The sequence below is a fragment of the Pongo abelii genome, chromosome 6 (genome assembly GCF_028885655.2).
Source record: "Pongo abelii isolate AG06213 chromosome 6, NHGRI_mPonAbe1-v2.0_pri, whole genome shotgun sequence".
NCBI lineage: Eukaryota > Metazoa > Chordata > Mammalia > Primates > Hominidae > Pongo > Pongo abelii.
In genome coordinates, this window is record NC_071991.2 from 70,870,930 (window position 1) to 70,892,332 (window position 21,403).

Here is a 21,403-nt window from a genome sequence, read left to right on the forward strand (position 1 = left end):
TTGAGTTGCTGGAATAAGGACCTAGTTAAGGCTTTTCTAAGGTTGTGTTATAAGAGATTTTGTTCTTTTTCTGCTTTGGTCAGGCTATGAGATTGAAGCTATTTTACAGAGCTGTTGTTCTAAGTATCGTATATAACAGGATGTTTAAATATCCCATGATAAATTTTGGTTGTCTGCTGAATTTTTCCAGAAAGTTAGTAACAACAAGTAGGAGACCTGGGAAACAGAGAGCAAAGACCTAAAAAAAGTAGACTAGACTAACTATGGGTCAGAATTTTCAACTCAATTGTAATATAGTTCTCACTGGGACATACCTAATTCTTAGAGATTTTATAAACTAAGATATCAATGTGATATTCTGACAACTAATCATGTCCCAATAGTTTATGTATATAATTCTGTAATATCGTTTTTACCTTCTAGAATTTACCTAATACTATTGATGACATTGAGAAATCAAAACATGTTGTCTCAGCTCAGTGTAGCAAGGACAAAATATGAAGAGATTTCAGTGTTAATCGACTAATATAAATAAATTACTAAAAAATGAAATAGAATAAAGTGAGAAGATGGTTGGTGGGCTTTATGGTGGTGGGCAATAGCTTTATGTTTTGGTGTCTTTGAGTACCTGGTTCAAGTTTCAGTAACAAGCAGTGACTTCTGTTATATAAAATTTGGTACCATGAAAGTGGAAAAGATTGATGGAGAAAGTGTTAGGTATTCTCTTGAAAGAAATGCTTATCACAACCTGCCAATGACAGGTGGTTTTGATGCCCTTAAAATGTGTAAGTAGTCTTGGAGAAATGTATTAGTACAAGCAAGTTTATAACAAATCAATTAAAAATTATATACTCAAAATATAATATAACTGTGAAAATATGGAGGAAAATAATATTTTGAAGGAGAAATATATAGAAAAAATGAGGTTTGTGCTATATGAATTAGAGGAGGAAAATAAATATAATTATTAGTTTCTAGATGTTATTGAAATTAATTTATATTTGTATTTAAATATACATTTAAATGTAAAATTAGTAAATTTCTAAAAAGGGTAGTGAAAAATTCTAAGTATTGGAATTAGCTTAAGGACCATACTAAAACCAAGCTTAAAAAACTCTTTTGTAATTTTATAGCCTGTATTATTAGGTACTACGTATGTACTCCTTTCTTCCTTCCTTAAAAATATTTTCACTAAATAATATATACAAAATAATTTCCAGGTTAAGTTTTCTGTTTGGTCACTACATCTCAATACTTGATATGTCATTTGCATCTACACATTCCCGATACTTATACAAATTGATTCTCAATGGCTCAGCTGCCAACTACATTCACCCACTGAGTTGTTGAACATTTCTTAGATACACCACTGTGCTCCACCCAAACACACATCTGTACACTCTCTCTGGGGCTGCTGCATACATGTCATTTACCTGGGCTCACTCACACTCCTTTGTATGATTTTTTTTCAGGAACACACATTTGGAATAAACTACACACAAACCAGACTCAAATATTGTCATAGGCTGTCAGTGCCTATAACTATCGGAAAAGCGCTCTCTTCCCTTTCTGTCTTCTTGCTTTCTACTGTAGAACTATTAGATCCAATTTCCCATAAATTCTGGGAAATGAGGAAGTGGGAATATATAGGCCTTGTGACTCAGTAATACATTTTTCTCAGTACACAGATGGGAAAAAGTTAAAAAAACAGTAGAGCTCAGAGAGGTTTCAAAGGTCATTCTATGAGCAAAAACAGAAGTATGTTAGGCTCAATTTTGTTCCCTGACTTAACTGACTAGCTTATAGTTTTGATTTAGTATTATTTCAGGATAAATATAATCTCAGAACCAAGAATGACCTTTTGAGCTGAATATTTTTTAAAAACCTGTTATACATTAGTCTTTTCTTTTTAGTGATTTCAGTATTGTTTTCACTTTGAGATATTTTGCAACACAATACCAAAAGTATCTCAAAATGCTTCTAAGTTTTGATTTCATATTTATTCTGCTAATTCTTCAATGTTATACTTAATAGCCAAAAACAAAATTTACTACTGAGATAGTTACATTTACCCCTTTCCTAAATAGTAATATTTCTATCACTTGATTTTGTTTTCAATTTCTTGACATAAAAACAGCAATAGGGCAGGCATGGTGGCTCACACATGCAATCCTCACACTTTGGGAGGCCAAGGCAGGAGGATCACTTGAAGCAGGGAGTTCAAGCCCAGCCTAGGCAACATACTGGGAAAGGAGGAAGTGGTAATAGCACCTGGTGGGTGGCACAGGCCTACAGTCCCAACTACTCAGAAGGCTGAGGAGGGAAAATCCCTTGACCTCAGGAGTTCAAGACTACAGTGAGCTATGATTGCACCACTGCGCTTCAGCCTGGACAATGGAGCAAGGACTCTGTCTTTAAAAAAAAAAAAAAAAACACAACACAACAAAGCAGCGATAGTATTAAATGTGAGGATCATCAAAAACACACAACAAAGTAGCAATAGTATTAAATGTGAGGATCAATCAGTATTTCAAATTTAAATATATTTCAAATTCACACAAAATTATTATAAGCACTGACTTTAGAATGAATATGGCCAATATGGCTCTAATCCAACACATTTTTAACCTACAATCAAATTAATAACTTTCACTGTTAGAAAATACATGAAATGAAATGAAAAACAACATAATTTTCTTCTTGTTCTTTCTTAAAATATTAACTAACACTGTTTCTCATATGCCTCTGTAAAAAATTATCAGAAGTTTCAACTAAATTTTTATACTGTTGAAATAGATACTTGCTTTCATAAAGTTTAGATAGTTTCTTTTGGAGGGAGAGAAAACGGGGGACGCATATAACTAAATTCATGTAATAAAGGTAATTATTTTATTTAATAAAAGGACTTAATTTATATTAAGTTTACCCTTTTATTTTAATTTAAAGTTTACTCTTTTATTTTAAGTTAAAGAAATATCATAGTCCAAAGGTATGAGATCAGGTTTGGAGCATTAAGTCCTTATTTATATTAAGCTGTACATAATCTGGGACTTCTGCATAATTTATTTGCTTGCAATCTTTGAAGACACTCACATAATAAAACCAGAATATCTTCAATCAGTTCATTGGTTGGAAATTTTACTGTTGACTTACTTTAGAGTTGACAAAATTTTAAGTAATTCATGTAATTACATTATTCCAGCAAAATATTCTAAAATAGTTGGATCCAATTCTGAAACATAATCACAGTCACACTCAACTAATGCAGTAGACATTTTCTTTGTGTGCATATGTGTTTATAAATACAAATAAATGTATTATATATAGATGGCATAGTCTTGAAGCAAAACTGTAAACTAGGCCAAATTAGTCTTCAGTTCTCCTAGCATTAATATTCGATCTTTCCCATGTCTTTCAGTAGCTGAGTTCATCTTTTCCTCCCCCTCTTCTGAATTAAACTCAGAAAGATGTCTAATAAATTCATTCACATTAATGTACAAATGACTGATTGCAGATGAAAGTAGAGGTATTTGCATTTTAAAAGATATAAAGGCCTTCAGCTAAAACGTTATTTTTCAAACTGTGTTCCATTGAGTTATAACTGCAATTCCTCAGCAGTTCTGTAATAAATGTAAAAAAAAATTCATTGCCAGATTTGGGGACAATAAAAAAAATCTATAACAAAAATATATTTGTCATATTAACAGTTCTCAAATCATTAACTTGTGTTACCAGACAAAAACAACTTCTCCTCCTTCTCTTCCTCCTCTTTTTTCTCTCTATATAGGTAGATGCATATATAGATATTTATACATACCCACATACACACACACACACACACACACACACACACGTATATACATATAAAGTATACATATAAAGAAATAAATAACTGTGGCATTGACTGGAAACTCTATAGATCTGCAATGGACATTTAAAAATATGTCTTTGCATATTTCATAAGAAATATTGTGCAAATGGGCACATTACCACCACAGTTCATGGGAACCACATGCAATTAAAAGGCCAGCAAATTCAGGTACTTTTGCATGGCACAAGCACCAAACAACATATGGCAATCAGTGGACATGAAAACAAAGTGACAATACCTAAATGAAAATGCAGACCATCATAAGATGTATTTTTCCTCATAAAGAAATTGTATCAGTTAACTAACTCCCCCAAATATTAATAATAATTTTGTACTGGCTCATATATCAAGCACACTTTTATCAGAGAAGATTTTAAACATGCTCACAACTGCGTGTAAGCAGCCAGCAATGAAATTGGAGCATTTCAGGTATGTACACAGAATAAAATAAATTTGACTAATTGAAGCTTAGCAATTCAATTCAATTCAGTGATACAGCAAGTATCATTATGTCATGAATTTGTTTTGTCGAAAGTGAAAAATTCTGTTAAAAAGACGCTTTTGAAAACTATTTTTTAACCAAGAGTGAGGACCTCTCAAGGAATATGAACCATTTTAGTTACTCTAATTGATTTAGCTTTGAAGATCCAAGTCTAACTATTCCAGTTTTTGGTAGTGGAGACAGAATGGTTCAACACGGCTGAGAAGCAACACATTCATACTATTTAATTATATATATGTCTGTATCAGGATATTGCCAATACCACAAAACCAAAACAAAATGCAGAAATCTATGAAAATAAGATACTATCGCATTGCAATTGTCTTCATCAAAATAGATCCATTATTCTCACAGATTGAATTTTTTTTTTTTTTTTTTTTTTTAAGACGGAGTCTCGCTCTGTTGCCCAGCCTGGAGTGCAGTGGTGGGATCTCGGCTCACTGCAAGCTCCACCTCCCAGGTTCACGCCATTTTCCCACCTCAGCCTCCAGAGTAGCTGGGACTACAGGCATCTGCCACCATGCCCGGCTAATTTTGTTTTCGTATTTTTAGTAGAGGGAGAGTTCACCGTATTAGCCAGGATGGTCTCGATCTCCTGACCTCATCATTCACCATCCTCGGCCTCCCAAAGTGCTGAGATTACAGGTGTGAGCCACTGCCCCCGGCCTCTCACTGATTGTGTTGAGAGTGTTAGCAATTAGAACTTCTAAAATGGATTTGCACAAATAAAATTTCAATTTTCTCTTTTACTTACTGGTTTATAAAATGTTGCTTTGTTTAAAATGAAGTTGTTGACTGCTTTAAAAAGTTTGATAACCACTGAGCGAAAGTAATTATATTCAAATTATAGAGTTTCAAACATTTGCCAGAAGCTAAGGGAGCAGCTGGACTTTCTGCTTGAAACCTCATTAATAGGTGACTGTCTACCCTGCATATGGATACAACTGTCCAGGTACCCATCATGCAAAAGTTTATTTAAAAACTAATTAACATATTATATTGTCCAGACAATTTTCAGTGATTTCATTCACATTTAACAATAATACTCTTTTCTTTGGGCAGAATTTCCCAAAACCCATCAAGGACTCCACTGATGGAAAATGAGATGGGTTAGTGGGTACATGGATGAATGTTTTAAAAGTTTAATGGTTTTATATTTACTATTACAGTTGTCTTCTCTTTGTGGTAAGAAATGCTGAATTCTTTACTATCATTTATAATGTTAATCAAAATTTTCTTTTAAAAATTAATTCAAGTAAAAATAGAGTGAAACAACCTACCTAAGTGATAAGTTAGAAGATACTTAGATGTTGCCAAAATTGTGAAGGTGAAGCCAGAAAGACTAAAGTTTAGAAAACTACACTCAGCTGCTGCAGTTTTCACCACCTTGATAGTGTTTGCATAGCCCCATGTGGAAATACTTAGTTTAATCACTCCTACACATTTCACGAAGGCAGCATAGTGTTCGTGGTTCTTGGTGCAGGCACCAGATTCCAGCTGGCTGGGCTCAAACCCCAAATCTGCTGCTTATCTGGACAACTTTGGGCAAGTAACTTCATCTCCTTGTACTTTAATCTCCTTATCTCTAAAATGGGCACAAAGAATTGTGCCTTCCTCATATGGTGACTGTGAGAATGAGAAAAGATAGCCCAGATTAGAAGCTTAGAATAGGGGCCAGTACGTAGCAAATGCCTAGTTAATGCTAGCTACTATCTCTCATGAAAAAATTCAGGCAAAAAACAAACAAACAAACAAAAAAAACCTCAGATAAGTAGCCCCATGTGGAAATACTTTACTGTAAACATTGTTTTTATTCTTCATCATTTTGGATAAAATTTGCTAGGTATTATTTCCCCCAGAATAAGCTTTTCCATGTACTTTGCACCAAACATATCCTCATCCCACCCTATTTGATCTCTCTGTGCACTGTTGGGAGAGACTGTGTATCTGATTGGCTGTCAAGGAGTCTCTCTACTCAAGAGACTTTATTACTATCATTTTTTTAACTCCCAGAAATTATGAAGAAAAGCAAAACAAAGCAATACAAACCAAGCTGATCAAAGAGAATAAACGAGCTGATGTCTGTGAAAGCTTGGCAAAACTTAAATTTCTTTTGCCTCTGAAGATAAATATGATTTCTAGCTCCAATGTCTTCATCTTTAAAGATGAGTTTTGGAAGAGCTCACTGGTGGTGAGTGCTGGAAGAAGTAAGATTAATCTATGTGTGCTTTACATTATATTACCCAGATAATTGTATACTTTGTATACCTTGTAAAAGTTATTCTTATTTGAAAGTTGATGGCAATGGACATTTGTCATCCACTATTATCAATTTTTCTAGACATTTCTATGGGTTATTTAGGGTAATTTAGAAAGCAGTGTTTTAAGTTGTCTAAATATAAATGCAGTATTCATTTTAGAACTGTAGATGATGTATTTGGCGTTCAAACACCGGCAAGCAGAAGAATTTCCAAGCATTTAATTTCAGTGATTAAATCAATTAAATTTAGAAACAAGAAAAGGATTTCATGCAGCATTATTATACCTGGTTGTTAAAATTGTTGAAAAATAGTATGGCATTTGAGATGTTGCATTTCACAAAAATATATGCATACACTAATACCATGATATTTTCATTGGTTGAAAATAGATAGATCCAAACATTTGCTATCTAGTAACCTTTAAGTAGATGTCTCAAAATGGGTTCCTAACTATGTTTTTAAATGGCCTCCTTTGAAATTTTTTAGCGAGGTTAATGCAAATAATAGCATATGCTTAATAAAACTAAATATCAAAATCGCTGTTAAATTTAAGATTATATCATATACCTGGGTATCTTAATGTGATGGCACTAAGATTTTTTTTAAGTTATAATTTTAAAGTTTGTAAAAAGTAATAAAAAGTTAGAGAATATAAGGCATATTTCTAAAATGTAAAAATAAAAATATTTTCAATATATAAGACCAGGTACTCTTATCTTTTGTTTGGCTATCCTATAAAAGCATATGCGTTATTGAGAAGCATTAATGAAATTTCTATTTGTCATAGTACTGTAAAAACTGCAGACACTGGTAGCTCCTAGAAATTTAAAAAGCACAAACTAGAAATATGAATAATATTTTAGAGGAACTAAGCCACTAGATGACAATATTTAGAATATTCTCATATCTCTTCTGAAGGCATACAAATTACCTTTTCATGACCGTCATTATTGCCCCTTTTCCCCTTGTTCAACAGTAAAATTTTAAAAGTCTGATGTGCAGTAAAATTTTAAAAACAAAATCTGACAAGAAGTATAATGCTGTAACTTTTTATGGTAGAATTGGTAAGACTGCAAAGCCATTTTAAATTGAATATAACAGATCAGTAATCATTTAAACAGAAAAGTGGTATTTTCTGGTACATAAATGAAATCATCACCATTGATCATCACTTTGTTCATTCCTGAAAAGAAGTTGAAATTAAGAAAATGGGCAAAATCCAAAAAGGTACACAGGAATGGCAGAATAATGAGCAACTCTCTATCATCTAATGAATGTAGGGAAACAAGAAAAATGAGTTTTTAGTACCAGTCGCATTTTGAAAAATATATGGTTTATTAATCAATTTAATAGTTGCAAGGGAAAAAGGAAATGAATGTGTTTACTCAGGATTTTTAATTAAGGCTCAGATTGTTAATCTTATATGACTTCTGAGGAAGAATACCTTGTTTATTTTCAAAATTCTACATGCTATTCTAAAACCCTTCTATATTCCTAGCTATTGATTTTTGCAACTGCAGAGGTTAGAAAATACAAATGCTTTAATGGGTATGTTCTGTAGACCTTGATATCTGATATCAGTGGTAAAATTATCATCTTATTTGTTTCTGTGGCACAGTTGTCCAGTCCTCTGTCTATTGAAAATAGTGGCAGATCACCTACCTAGAGTAAGGCTGCATCTTAACTTTAAGTCAATTTAACGTACGCATTGGTAGACATATAAAACAGATTTCCAAACGAAATAAATATTGCCTGATAATATAACGCTCAAGTAATTAAATAACACATGTAGAGTATACCTTCTAATAGTAGACACATAAAGTTTCCAAATATGAGGCTATCCATACAAATTTCCTAATATAAAGCCTGATAGCAGTCTTGCCCTTTGAGGGTAATGATTTGAAGCTAAGATGGTAGATAGCTCCCCAGGAAATTACAGTAATTTTTTTCTATCATCAGGATATCTGACAATAAGTTGCAGAGGATTTTTAAAAATTATAAGCATGAAAGAACTATTAAAAAGACATGAAATCAACTACAGAAAGTATGAAACATAAGTCAGTTACTTATTTATTGATATTAAAAACCATTTTCCTTGTTCCTCCAGATAGAGAATAATAACTGAGAAAAACTATAACCTAATTGAGAATAAAACTTCAATTGTACCATTTTGTGAAATGATATCTCACTAGCAATTTAAAGTTATACCAGAAGAGATATCAGACTTTTATTTTACCTTCTTGATTTATATTTTGTTTTCTAATAACTTTAATGGATGTGATATAATGGCCACACTCTAGCACTTGATTCTGCTTGCACACATTTATCTAAGAAGGGTGCTAGGAGGGTCCAGTGAACTGCAAAGAAACTTGTTTCTTGAAAAATCAAATCTCATCATCTACTTGTATTTGAGCTGTATGAATTTGAATTAAACAAAGCAACTAGCCATTGGAGTTCCATTGCCATGAGTTTAGTTTCCATGAATATAGTCTTTTATTATATAGAGCTAATTATCATGTGAATAGTAGCTCCTTGGAAGTGTGCAGCCACTCTGTTTTGTGGAAATACATAGAATCTCATATAGTTCATGAGCCCCACCACACTGAGAGTAATCATTCTCCTGGCTTAATGAAAATAGTTCCATTGTTCTTCTTTTAATAAATTTGAGTTTATCAACTCAGGTTATTATTTTAATGTCTGCTTTAGGCAAGGTTTGTTAGCTGTTGTACAGTATCAGATATTAATCAGATTAAGTTAAGTATTGAGGTCTGAATATTATAAGGTGACAGATATTTGCAGTAAGATTACAAATCTACATGGATAAACATGACTAATTTAAAAGAGCCCTGGGGAGCATTTTTTAGAAAGTTCAAATACATGATGAACGCTGCACTGTTATTTTAATTATCCCATAATATGGCACAAAATAACAATCTCGTTTCATCCTTTTATTTACAAAGCTGTTCCCATTATCATTATATTTTACCTGCTCAAGCTCTGAAAGATTGCTCCTCGTTGAGAGATTCATTAAAAGAAAATAATTATATTATATTTCACAGATTGGCAGAAAGAAAATGTATCTTTGAACAATTCCATTTCCCTGAGCAGTCGTTCATTTCAGAGTTGAAGACAGGTCTATTAAGTACTTTCTACCCTTTTTAAACATGTCAAAGCTAACTATTAATACTGAAATTAGTAATTTGGCTCTGGTTTCATAAAAAATCAGCTTCTATTTGTAAAACTGAATTTCTGTGAATAAAACACAAACATAGCAATATTTTCAAAAATATTGAATAACGAAGAACATTAAATAATTTTATTTTACAGACTATATAAATGTATGTCTCTTCGGATAATTAAAGCACACTGACTTGTTTTCCTACTAATGCTTCTTAACCCAAAAAGCTACATAAAACATATTTTCTTACTAAGTCTATGATATTCAAATTTTCAGAGTATCCTGTTAGAAGAATAGTAAGAGATGGAAAGTCAACTAGTATTAGAGAACATTCCACTTTTATATTTACTGAAAGAAAGTTTCATGGAATTTGTGATAAAAGGTCTTTTCAAAATTAAAAAGTCATGTGCACAAAAATGTGACTTCCATATAAAATAGGTTTGAGAAGTCATTTCATATATTAACATGTGTTTGCCATGAAATAAGCTAACCATGGTCACTTGCAAGGAACTGAAGATGCTACTTATACATTTCTCTAGTAAGCAACTGAGCAAAAATGAAATAATGTGTTAATCAGTGATAGCTTTACGAACATTTTTATACTTGGTGGTAACTACTTTTTTGCCCAAATGTCCTCGGCATTGTTGTCTTTTTTTCACAACCTCACTCTGGCCAGCTCACCACGAGTGCAGTATCAGAATGTCTAGTGAGTCTAGTGGGAAGCAAGGAGTCAATGCATCTCTTACTCAGTCTAAATGCATGAAAATGCTCTTTTGATTTTAAAAAGACAGTAATTGTATCAAATTTAACAATTTGAAATGTGTGTAGGATTTGAGGAGCTCTCAGAGATATGCAACGAAGTAATCTGTGTGTCTCATTTTAAAAGTATGTTAACTAAAATATAATGACATATTAACAGTGCTATTTTGAGTTGGATATTTTATACATTTGTGTAGTTAGATATTATTTTCAATTATTTGTTAATATATTTTCTGTCTCTTTTTAAATTACTGGAAACAGTTTCTTCCAAAGGTTTTTAATAAATTCTTTATTGTAATTGTTTTGTTAAGACAAACTATTTTAAATTTCTGTTTGCTTTTTTTTGATTCTCATTTCTGCTGTTTGTCTTCCGAATATTTTTATATATAAGTTATCTTTGTAAACATTACTTTTCATCCAAATGTTCATATAAAAGTCAGCAATCAAAAAGGAACTATAACAGGTGTTTTCATTCTTGAGGAATGAAATGAATGTGCTGTTTATGGTAGATACTGAAATTTAACTTCCTTTGCAATTCAAGAGCCATTCTGTTATCCAAAACATTTAAAAGAATCAAAAATGAAATAAATGAATTACTATAGGTATAAAAGTTGAATTAAACTAAAAAACACAACTGACATTTGAAACCCCTGTGGTAGACTTTAGTACACATGAGTATTTACTAGTGAGTACTCAGATATGTCTTGTGTATATGTGTTGTAGTAGAGTGTGTATGTGTGTGTGCCTGTGTGTGTTTGCATGTGTACTTATTCGGTTAATGGGGACAGGCTAATAATGGACATGTAGATATCAAAATGAAGCCTGGAATAAAAACATACTTGAACACAAATTATTTTGGAAGCCCTAATCAGAAAATCAGGGAACCAAAGTATTACTTCAAGAGGAAGGCGGATTCAGGGGTGTATTTGTTTTGCAGAGGAAGCTGATAGGAAACAACAAAACAAGGTTCTCTAAGAAACAAATGTTTATGCCATTACCCCAAAGGAAAGGTGGATGAAAATATATAGACAGGAGAAGGGAATTCCTTCTTTTCTGTCTTAATTTTCTTTCCTTCCACTACATATTATCTCTTGAGAATAATATTTTCTTCAGATTTCATTGCAAGTCCTCCTCCAGGTGAGAATGTCCATTCTATGGTGATTCCTGCCACAGTAGTTGAACAACCCACTCTCTTGGTTGACCCTTGTAGCACCGCTCCACCTGACTCATGCACCAGAAAACAGTAGCTTGGGTGGGAAGACCTTAGTTCTAATACTGTATTGACTTTTCTTTCGTTTTTTTGGTTTTCAGTCTTCCCAAAGGTGCATGATAAAAATGAGTTATCATATTCCATGGGCAAGGAAAAAAAAGAGCAAATTAGTATCATACCAATTGGTTTATTAGAATTCTCAACTTACCCAGGCTGCTTTCCTTCAACTTTCTTTTCCACTTAGCAGCTGCTAATAGGAGAGACTTTTGACATGAACATTGAAGGCTACTGAGTTTCTTACACACACGTTTTAGTTTTTAGTTTCCTAGACTATAAGCACATGAATACAATAAGTTGTATGGTTAAAAAAAAAGAAATCTGTGACCTAATTATCTTTGCCAGGTCTGTCTCATAACCTATATGAGTGGACATAAACATTTCTGACTTTTCTACCTCCTTGTGTGATTTTTTACAGCTCAATACATTTTAAACAATGATTAAATAGAAATGGAAGATATTATTTTTCTATAAAATTTAAAACATGCACAAAGCTACCCATCTAGAATATTTGAAGCACATCCAAACATATAGCCCACATTTACCACAGAGGTGAAGGGGCCATTTTCTAACTATGGACCAGTAGCCCTTCTAGAAATGAGTCCTGGCCCCACAGAAGAATAAAAATAAATGTGATCCATATTTTAGTTTATGGAAAATTTTAATTTTTCTAAAAAAACATATTATGGTTAAAGTAGTAGAGTCCTCATGACTGGACATCTTTAAACCTGTTCTAATGAAGAATTAGGTTCTGACTGCTTTTCTGGTCCAGCTTTGATTGATGATGTTTTTTAGTCATACTTTCTGAAGAAAGGGGCAATTCCCATTAGAATATTTGTCCCAATGAAAGTTGACTAGAGTACAGTTCACTCTTTTCGGGTATTGGGATGATTAGAATGCCTTCTTTATGCAGGTAATTTCTTGCTGTCTTGTCTACTCATTTGTTGCTTTCTTCTTCATGGTGAATTGTGGAATATCGTGTTTTCTTGCTGCTTTCCCTTCAGTTGCACATCTACCATCGCTCACTTTAAGATTGTGTTGGCCAACAGCACTGATTCCCTTGGAACCATATAACCAAATCACCATGACGACCCCCACTGATCTAGCAGCAGAGACCATGTCACCTCAGCAACCAGTTCAGGTTGTACCTGCTGCTCTTAAATTTCTGATTTCCTTCTAGAGGTGCAATGCATTTCTGGTGATGCACAGAGCTGTTTATAAGAGCACTCTCTAAGTGACCGTAAGGGAAAGTACAGGCTGACTAAGAAATTAATGACATTGTGAGGTGCTGCCTGCTGGGGTGAAAATAAATTGTAAGAGAAGACAGAGAACAGGTAATGGGCCCTGCCTATGCTGAAAAACTCTTTTCAAACAGATGCTGACTGTGTGCCAATAGATGTGGCAATAACTGTCAACAAGATTTATGGCACTTTAACATAGACTCAATACGAGAGGAAAGGTTGAAAAAGTTCTATGATTTTGTTTAAAGTTTAGTGTCTCCTGCTTCTGCAGCAACTCTTGATAGGCAGAAGCATCATTGTCTCATTGCAGGACACTCGCAACTCTCAGGGAAACTGTGAGGTCTCAGGACTTTGAATATGTATCTTGTTCTTGCGTGTATTATTGTTTTATTCTTGGTGGTGATTGTTGATGCTGCTATTTTTAAATTAAAAAGGAAAACATCACAGGGTTAAAGTGTAGTATGTCTAGGTTCTTATAAAATGTAGAAAGTATAATTATTGTTTTTTTGCCACCTGGTAATGAGCTTCCATCACCTCAAATGACATTGCTTATTCTTCATGGACAATCCTAGGTAATTATGTCTCTAAGAGAAATAAGTCCTTGAAAGACTGATTTTTTATTGTTCGGTTTCCATTGCTGCTAGTGTCGTGTCTTAAATCCGACATTCTTTCTTTTTTTTTTTTTTTTTTTGCGACAGAGTCTCACTCTGTCACCCAGGCTGGAGTGCAGTGGTGCAATCTTGGCTCAGTACAAACTCTGCCTCCCAGGGTCAAGCAATTCTCCTGCTTCAGCCCCCCAAGTAGCCAGGATTACAGGCTCATGCCACCATGCCTGGCTAATTTTTGTATTTTTAGTGGAGACAAGTTCACCATGTTGGCCAGACTAGTCTTAAACTCCTGACCTCAAGTGATCTGTCAGCCTTGACCTCCCAAAGTGCTGCGATTACAGGCATGAGCCACTGTGCCCGCCAAGACTTTCATATGCATATATAAAATTTGCGTATAACTCTTTTCCCATAAATGATCAGTAAATGAGGAGATTATGCTTTTGTCAACATATTTTTCCCTCAACTTAACTAATGTCTTGATTAATTGCTGGTTTCTCTCTTTTTCCTTCATTAGGAATTGTGTAGGATGGACAAAACATTTTGTCTAGACTTTGAAAATTTAGTGAAATAGAATTCAGTTCTTGAACTGAGTAAAGAGATTACCCTGGTATTAAATCTGTTATTTTCTAAGGCTAATAGACAGGTTTTTTGAAAACCATTTTACAATGTTTCATGTATATTTAATGGACAGATAACAAGAAATAATTATGCCAAGACCAGAAATGTCAATCTTCGTATAAGTCATTCACTCAATAGTTTAATATGTGTCAGCCAATCTAATTTATGACAACTCTTCTCACTCTACTCAAGCCCAAGTAGCCTTTTGGATACTCATCAAACACATCAAGCATGGTATCATCTCAAAGCCTTTGCATTGATATTCTCTCTGCCTGGAATACTCTTATCTCAGATCTTAATATGACTTTCCATGGCTTCACATGGCTTCTCACTTGCTTCTTTCAGGTCACTGAAAACAGGTCATTGTTAAAACACGCTCTCTTAGGAGAAGCTTTCTCTGATTCCCTGTCTAAAATATCACCCCATCTCCTCCAATTCCCTACTCCCTCTCTATGTGTTATCCTTTTAATGAACCTGAATGCTGTCATAAACTATAACATATGTGCAGAAAAGTGTACATGTCTTATATGTACAGTCAATGAATTTTGATAGTCAATACACCTATGTAACCACTCTCTCTGATCAATAAATAGAACATTGCCAACACCACAGAAACCCCTAGTTCACTTGCCCTACTCAATATGCTGACTTTTTTCACTATGAATAAATGTTTCTGGTTTTTATATTTTATAGTAGAATTATATAGCATATATACATTTGCATCTGGCCTTTTAAATTCCATATTTTCATTATTTTATAGTATTCATTTTATGAGTATGCAGCTTTTTCCAGTGGGAAGCTATTACTAATTGTACTGCTATGAACATTATCATTGAACATTGTATATTTTTCTGGGTATAAATTGAGTAATAAAAATCACTGGGTCATAAGGTATGTGCATGTTCAGCTATAGTAGATGCTACTAAAAGTGATTGTACTGATTTGCACTACGATCAGCAGTGCACAAGGGCTATCACTGCTCTACATCCTCTCCAACACTTTGAATGATGAGTCTTTTTAATTTAGGCATCCCAATTTATTGTTCTGTAAATATGCATTTTACTGATGACTAATGATGTGAAACATCATTTTATGTGACCAGATCATTTGGACATTTTCTTTTGTGAAATATCTGCCCAAGTCTTTTTCCTATTTTTTAACTGGTATTATATATTATTTATATTTGAAGGAACTAGAATCTTTTGTTGTCTCTATGGGTTGCAAATATATTCTTTCACTGTGTGCCTTGCCTATAGTTTACAAAGTCTTAAACATCAGAACATCTTAATTTTATTAAAGTCCAATGTATCAATTTATTACTTTTTTCTTATTGCTTTTTATCTGTAGTTTTTAAAAATAATTTTGAACATCTGCTATATTATTTTTGAGAAGCTTTATCTGCTTAACTTTAACATTAAGATGGAATTGATTTTTGTGCATGGTTTAAATTTAGATCAAGAATAATTTCTTTTTTCATGTCATTATCGAACTGACCCAGCAGTATTTATTGAAAAGACTCCTACACCCGCTGCTCAGTGGTAACATAATCTTAATCCCAAGTTTCTATTTATGAGTTAATTTATTTCTGAACTCTGTATTCTACAGTAGGGGTCAGAAAGCTTTTTCTGTAGTGTCAGATAGTAGATATTTCGAGCTTTGGGTCATATACTCTCTGTCATACCTACTCATCCCTGCCACTGTACCACAAAAACAGCCAAAAACAATACCTAAATAAATGGGCATGGCTCTGCTCCAACAAAAACAGGCAGCAGGCCAGATCTGGCACAAAGCCACGGTTTGCTGACACCTGTTCTACCCTATGGGTCTATTCATCAGTCCTTATGCCAGTACTACAGTTTCCTAATTAATGTTTTGTTAATCAGTTTGTTAATGTCTCCCCTCTAAAATAAATAAATAAATAAATACCACAGGGATTTTGGATAAAATTACATTGATCAGTTTAGGGACAATTGGCATTTTTACAATCTGAGTCTTCTAAATGGTGAACGTGGTATAGCTTTCCATTTTTTTCATTTTAGTTTCTCATAATGGTTTATAACTTTCTATGTAGCCGTCTTATGCCTAGATATTTGGTGTTTAACAATGCTATTCTAAAAAATATATTTTCTGACTTTTACTCTCTAATTGTTTTTGTTGTACCGAAATATACAGCTTTCTAAAATCACTTATCAATTCTAATACTGTATCTATAGACTGTTGGACTTTAAATAAATATCATGCCATCAATAAATGATGACGGTTCATTCCTTCTTTTTTCACCCTTAATCCTTTTCATTTTTTTTTCTTATTTCTCTGGTTAAAGTCTCCAGTGCAAGGCTGAATACATGGGGTGATAATGGACGTTGGTGTCTTGTTCTTGATATTGGAGGTTGTGCGGGAGATTTCAATATTTCACCATTTCTCTAAAGTTCCTTGTATACTTTTATGGATACACCTTTTCAGGTTAAAGATTTCTTCTTTATTTCAAATTTACTATGTTTTGTTATAAATACATGTTGATTTTTATAAAATTATTGTTTTTCATCTATTGAGAAAATCATACTTTTTATTCTTTATCCTGTGAATGTGGAGAATTACATAGCTTAATTTTTTTTTTTTTTTTTGAGACAGGGTATCACTCTGTTGCCCAGGCTAAAGTGCAGTGATGTGATACTGGCTTACTGCAGCCTCTGCCTCCTGGGCTCAAGAGATTCTCTCACCTCAGCTTCCCAAGCGGCTGGGACCACTGGCGTGTGCCATCATGTCTGGCTAAGTTTTGTATTTTTTGTAGGGACAGGGATTTGCCATGTTTTCCAGGATGGTCTCAAACTCCTGGGCTCAAGTCATCTGCCCACCTCATCCTCCCAAAGTGCTGTGATTACTGGCATAAGCCACCTTTCCCGGCTGCTTAATTTTTAAATTTTAAAGCAACCATGTATTCCTTAAATAAATCTAACTTGGAATGATGTATTATCTTGTTATACAACACTGGATTTTATTTATTAATATTACATTTAAAATTTTACATCTATTTTCATGAGAATGGTCATGAATTATTTTTCCTATCATGTCATCATTAGGTTTATTTAATAAGGTTATGCAAACAAAAAGGGCAAAGTTGGTAGGCAGTATGACCTGCACTTGTGAGTATGGCTCTAACTACTTTATCTAATAACAGAGGCTTATAGCTTTGTGTCAGATGCAGACCATAAAATGATCTATTATAGGTCAAACTGAAATGCAAGCAGCCCTGTAACTTAAGTTACAGGACAGACCCTACAGTACTATATATATATATACATATATATAGAGTACATATATATATAGTACATATATATATATATAGGTACATATATAGAGAGTACATATATATATAGTACATATATATATACACACACGCACACAGTACATATATATATATATATACACACACACACAGTACATATATATATATATGGAAAAGATGCTTTGTGGAGTTGACGACACACCTCAATAAGAGAATCACAATGTAGTCTAAGGCTGCGGAGCAAGGCTATGGCATTGGCAGCAGAAAACTATACGTCAACTGAGAATAAGCTCTGGACATGCTACTTGTACTCTATAAATATGGAACATCTGACCATAGCAAGTAACCATAATGAAATCACAGGGCCCAACATATACTGAGTTTTGTTAGACCAACCAAGTCATAAGCTCAGAATTCATTGTAAGATAGAAGTAGAACACCTGGATCAGACATGTGTAGGGCCAGAGAGCAAGGAAAGCTGCATGAGTGTCTGTTGTTCCCACCACTGCTGGACCCCCACCTCTCCCTCAGCTCCCACCTATGATTCTTAGGACCAAATGTCAGAGAAGGAAAAACTTTAATGAGGGTTCGTGAATAGTTTATCTTGCTTTGTTAGTGTGCTTCTAAAAAAGGGCTGCTATTCCAGCAGCGCTGCTTTTGGGGTAGTGGAAAGGAGAAATTCCCAATGAGCAGAGCTCTGGGAAGCCTGCCCAGTTGTCCTTTGTATAGAGAGTAGCCCAAGGTTAGAATACAAATGGACCTGTAGATCTTAACAAAGTGTTCCGAAGAAGATGCTTGTGGATGAACTTATAGGAATGGGGACAAGGTACCAACATTGCACTTTTTCTTAGTGCTGATAAGTATAAAATATAATACTTTATCTTTTATTTTGGAGAACATGTCCTGACATACTGCAGACCACTGGATGCATAATACAGAGATGAATCCCTGACTCTTTAGAGAATTTATCTTTCACACCCTGGCAAGTCATTATCTTACAAGATCTACAGCCTACATATCATTTATTGCTCATCTACCCCAATTAGCAAAAGAGTACACTGGTTCTCAAACTTTTAGTCTCAGGATCCCTTCATACTCTTAAAAATTATTGAAAATCCTAAAGAACTTTTGCTTATGTGAGGTACATCTATTGTTACCATATAAAACATTAAGGCTGAGAAATTATTAAAATATGTATTCATTTAAAAGTCTTAATAAACCTATTACATGTTACTATAAATAATATATATTTTTAAATAACTATATTAAAAAAACAAAAATTTAGTAAGAAGAGTGGCACTGTATTGCTTTTTATAAATCTCTGTAATGTCTGGTCTAATAGAAGACAGCTGGATTCTCATATCTGCTTCTACATTCCATTTATTGCAATATGTTGTTTTAATTGAAGTCTATGAAGAAAATCAAGCCTCACACAGATATGTAGTTGGAAAAAAGAGTGATATGTTAATAGTCTGTTCAAATACTTTTGGATATTATTCTTTGGCATTATATCAAAATTCAACAAGTAGTAGTTTCTTAAAGGTTACTTGCAAAGTGAAATATAGAAACAGATCAATCAATTTTTTGTACTCTTTTGCATTAAAATCTACAGGTATGTCTTGAACTTTGAATGGATTTCTTAACTATGAGTGATTTTTAACACCATGAATTAATCATTTGAAAATAATGTCAGTTCTGTTATGCAGGCTTTCAAATATTGACACAGTTTATTATACAATATCAAAAATTATACTTGTTGATTTCAAGCTAAGACTAGTAAATACAAAAAGTTTCTAAATTCCTAATTTTCAATGGAAACATTGAATTTTATTATTGGGAAAAAATACTGTCAGTTGTTTTCCATCAAACTGAAAAACTCCTTCCATTTTTAAGAAAATATCTGCCAACTACCCCAAGATACCCAAGTCTGAATAACCATAATTTTACCATCAGTACCTTTGAAGGTGTTCCATGAACAAAGTGGCTGATTTTGTTCTCAATCACACAAGTGTTTTTCTTTAAACAAGTATCATGGTTTGTTATGCAGCACAATTGTTTTATGCATATTCCCCATTTCACCACAAACAATACTAAAAAATTGTACTCAAGAGTAACTATTTAATAAAATTTTTACTGCTTCATCAAGGACATTTTAAAGCTTTGTTTGAAAACTGTAATTCATAGCAATGAATAAGGCATTAATAACAAGTATAGTTAGATGCTACTTGTTTCATGCTACAGATCCAGCAATTTTATACAACATTGTTTTGCCTCATCAGTGCAAATGTTAACACAATGCATATAAAAATAATTTTGACCTCATTAATCTCTTGAAAGTGTTTCAGGGACCTTCAAGATTCAAAGACCACATTTGCAGAACTGCTGATATAATGGACCAATGTGGCATTCCACATACTGTGTCAATGTTTCAGGTCTCTATACTGCATTATAATAGGGGTCAAGAGAGTTAACAGAACTCAAGTTAAAACTCTATAAGTGTATTCTTTTTGTTCCATGTGGATCTAAACTGATTCTGATTTTTCTTTTTGAAATGGCTGGAAATAAATGCATTTTCATTTTGATGGCTTTATATCTCACACTGAAGGCTGTGTTAATCTGCTTCGGAAAAAAAAATAACATATCTGGTGCAGCAACAGCAATTGGTGTTACTGTCTGGATAAGTTTACAGTTATCCACTGTCATATACAATTATCTATCCATATTTTTATAGTTGCTAGACTGGTGTCATAAATGGGAATATTCCAGAGACCACCTCCACTGCCTTCTTTAAGAAGAAAATGGCTTAACCCAAATGATTTACTATAGAAGTATTTTGATATTATATCAAAAATATGGAAATGTTGTAAAAAATTGTTTCTGACAATATAAATGTTAGGAAAATCAATAAAGATTAAAAAAATGACCAGGCATGGAGGCTCATGACTTTAATTCTACCACTTTAGAAGGCCAAGGTGGGCACATCACTTGGCCCAGGAGTTTGAGACCAGCCTGGGCAATGTGGCAAAACTCTGTCTCTACAAAAAATACAAAAAAAGTTAGCCAGGCATGGTGGCATGCACCGGTCATCCCAGCTACTCAGGAGACTGAGGTGGGAGGATCACCTGAGACCAGGGAGGTGGGCCATGAACATGTCATTGTACTCCAACCTGGGAGACAGAGTGAAACCTTGTCTAAAAAAATACAAATGATGAAAAATGAATAAAGTTGTGGGTGAAGCAATAGTTGATGGCTGTTACATATAGAACGAAAAACCAGTGTGGGGGATCTGCCAACTACCAAGGATGTATAATCCAGTAATACCTTGGAAGATCTTGGAAAACACCATCTGGTTGGTTTGTGGACCCAGTGACTACACTGTGAGCCAAATGCCAGCCAAAACTCTACTTACTATCTGGCTCCCATATGCCTTCATTCTATTAGGAGGACTATGCAATCAGTTTGGATATCAAAGTATTAATTTCAGTGTTTTTGTTTTGTTTCATTCTGTTTGGAGATAGGGTCTTGCTCTGTTCCCCAGGCTGGAGTGTAGTGGCATGACCTTGGCTCATTGCAGCCTCAACCTCCTGGGCTTAAGTGAGCCTCCCACCTTAACCTCCTAAGTAGCTGGAACTGCAGGCGCACATTACCACACCTGGCTAATTTTTGTATTTTTGTGGAGACGAGGTCTCACTATGTTCCCCAGGCTAGTCTCAAACTCCTGGTCTCAAAGCATCCTCCCACCTTCCCCAAAGTGCTGGGATTACGGGCATCAGCCACCATACCTGGCCTAATTTGAGTTTGGATTCTGAATC

General features: G+C 33.9%; 1 protein-coding gene across 9 annotated transcripts in view; it reads left to right on the top strand.

The window, feature by feature from the left end:
• Positions 1–21,403, top strand: part of DGKB (diacylglycerol kinase beta) — a 743,750-nt gene that overhangs the window by 564,923 nt on the left and 157,424 nt on the right. The window contains exon 23 of one of the 9 annotated variants that reach the window (XM_063726066.1): positions 5,224–5,373. The exons of the other annotated variants lie outside the window; for them this stretch is intronic. Within the exon in view, the coding sequence (XP_063582136.1) occupies positions 5,224–5,249 (26 nt within the window). The 3' untranslated portion in view covers positions 5,250–5,373. Of the gene's footprint in view, positions 1–5,223; positions 5,374–21,403 lie in introns of those variants that run through there. 9 annotated transcript variants of the gene reach the window in all.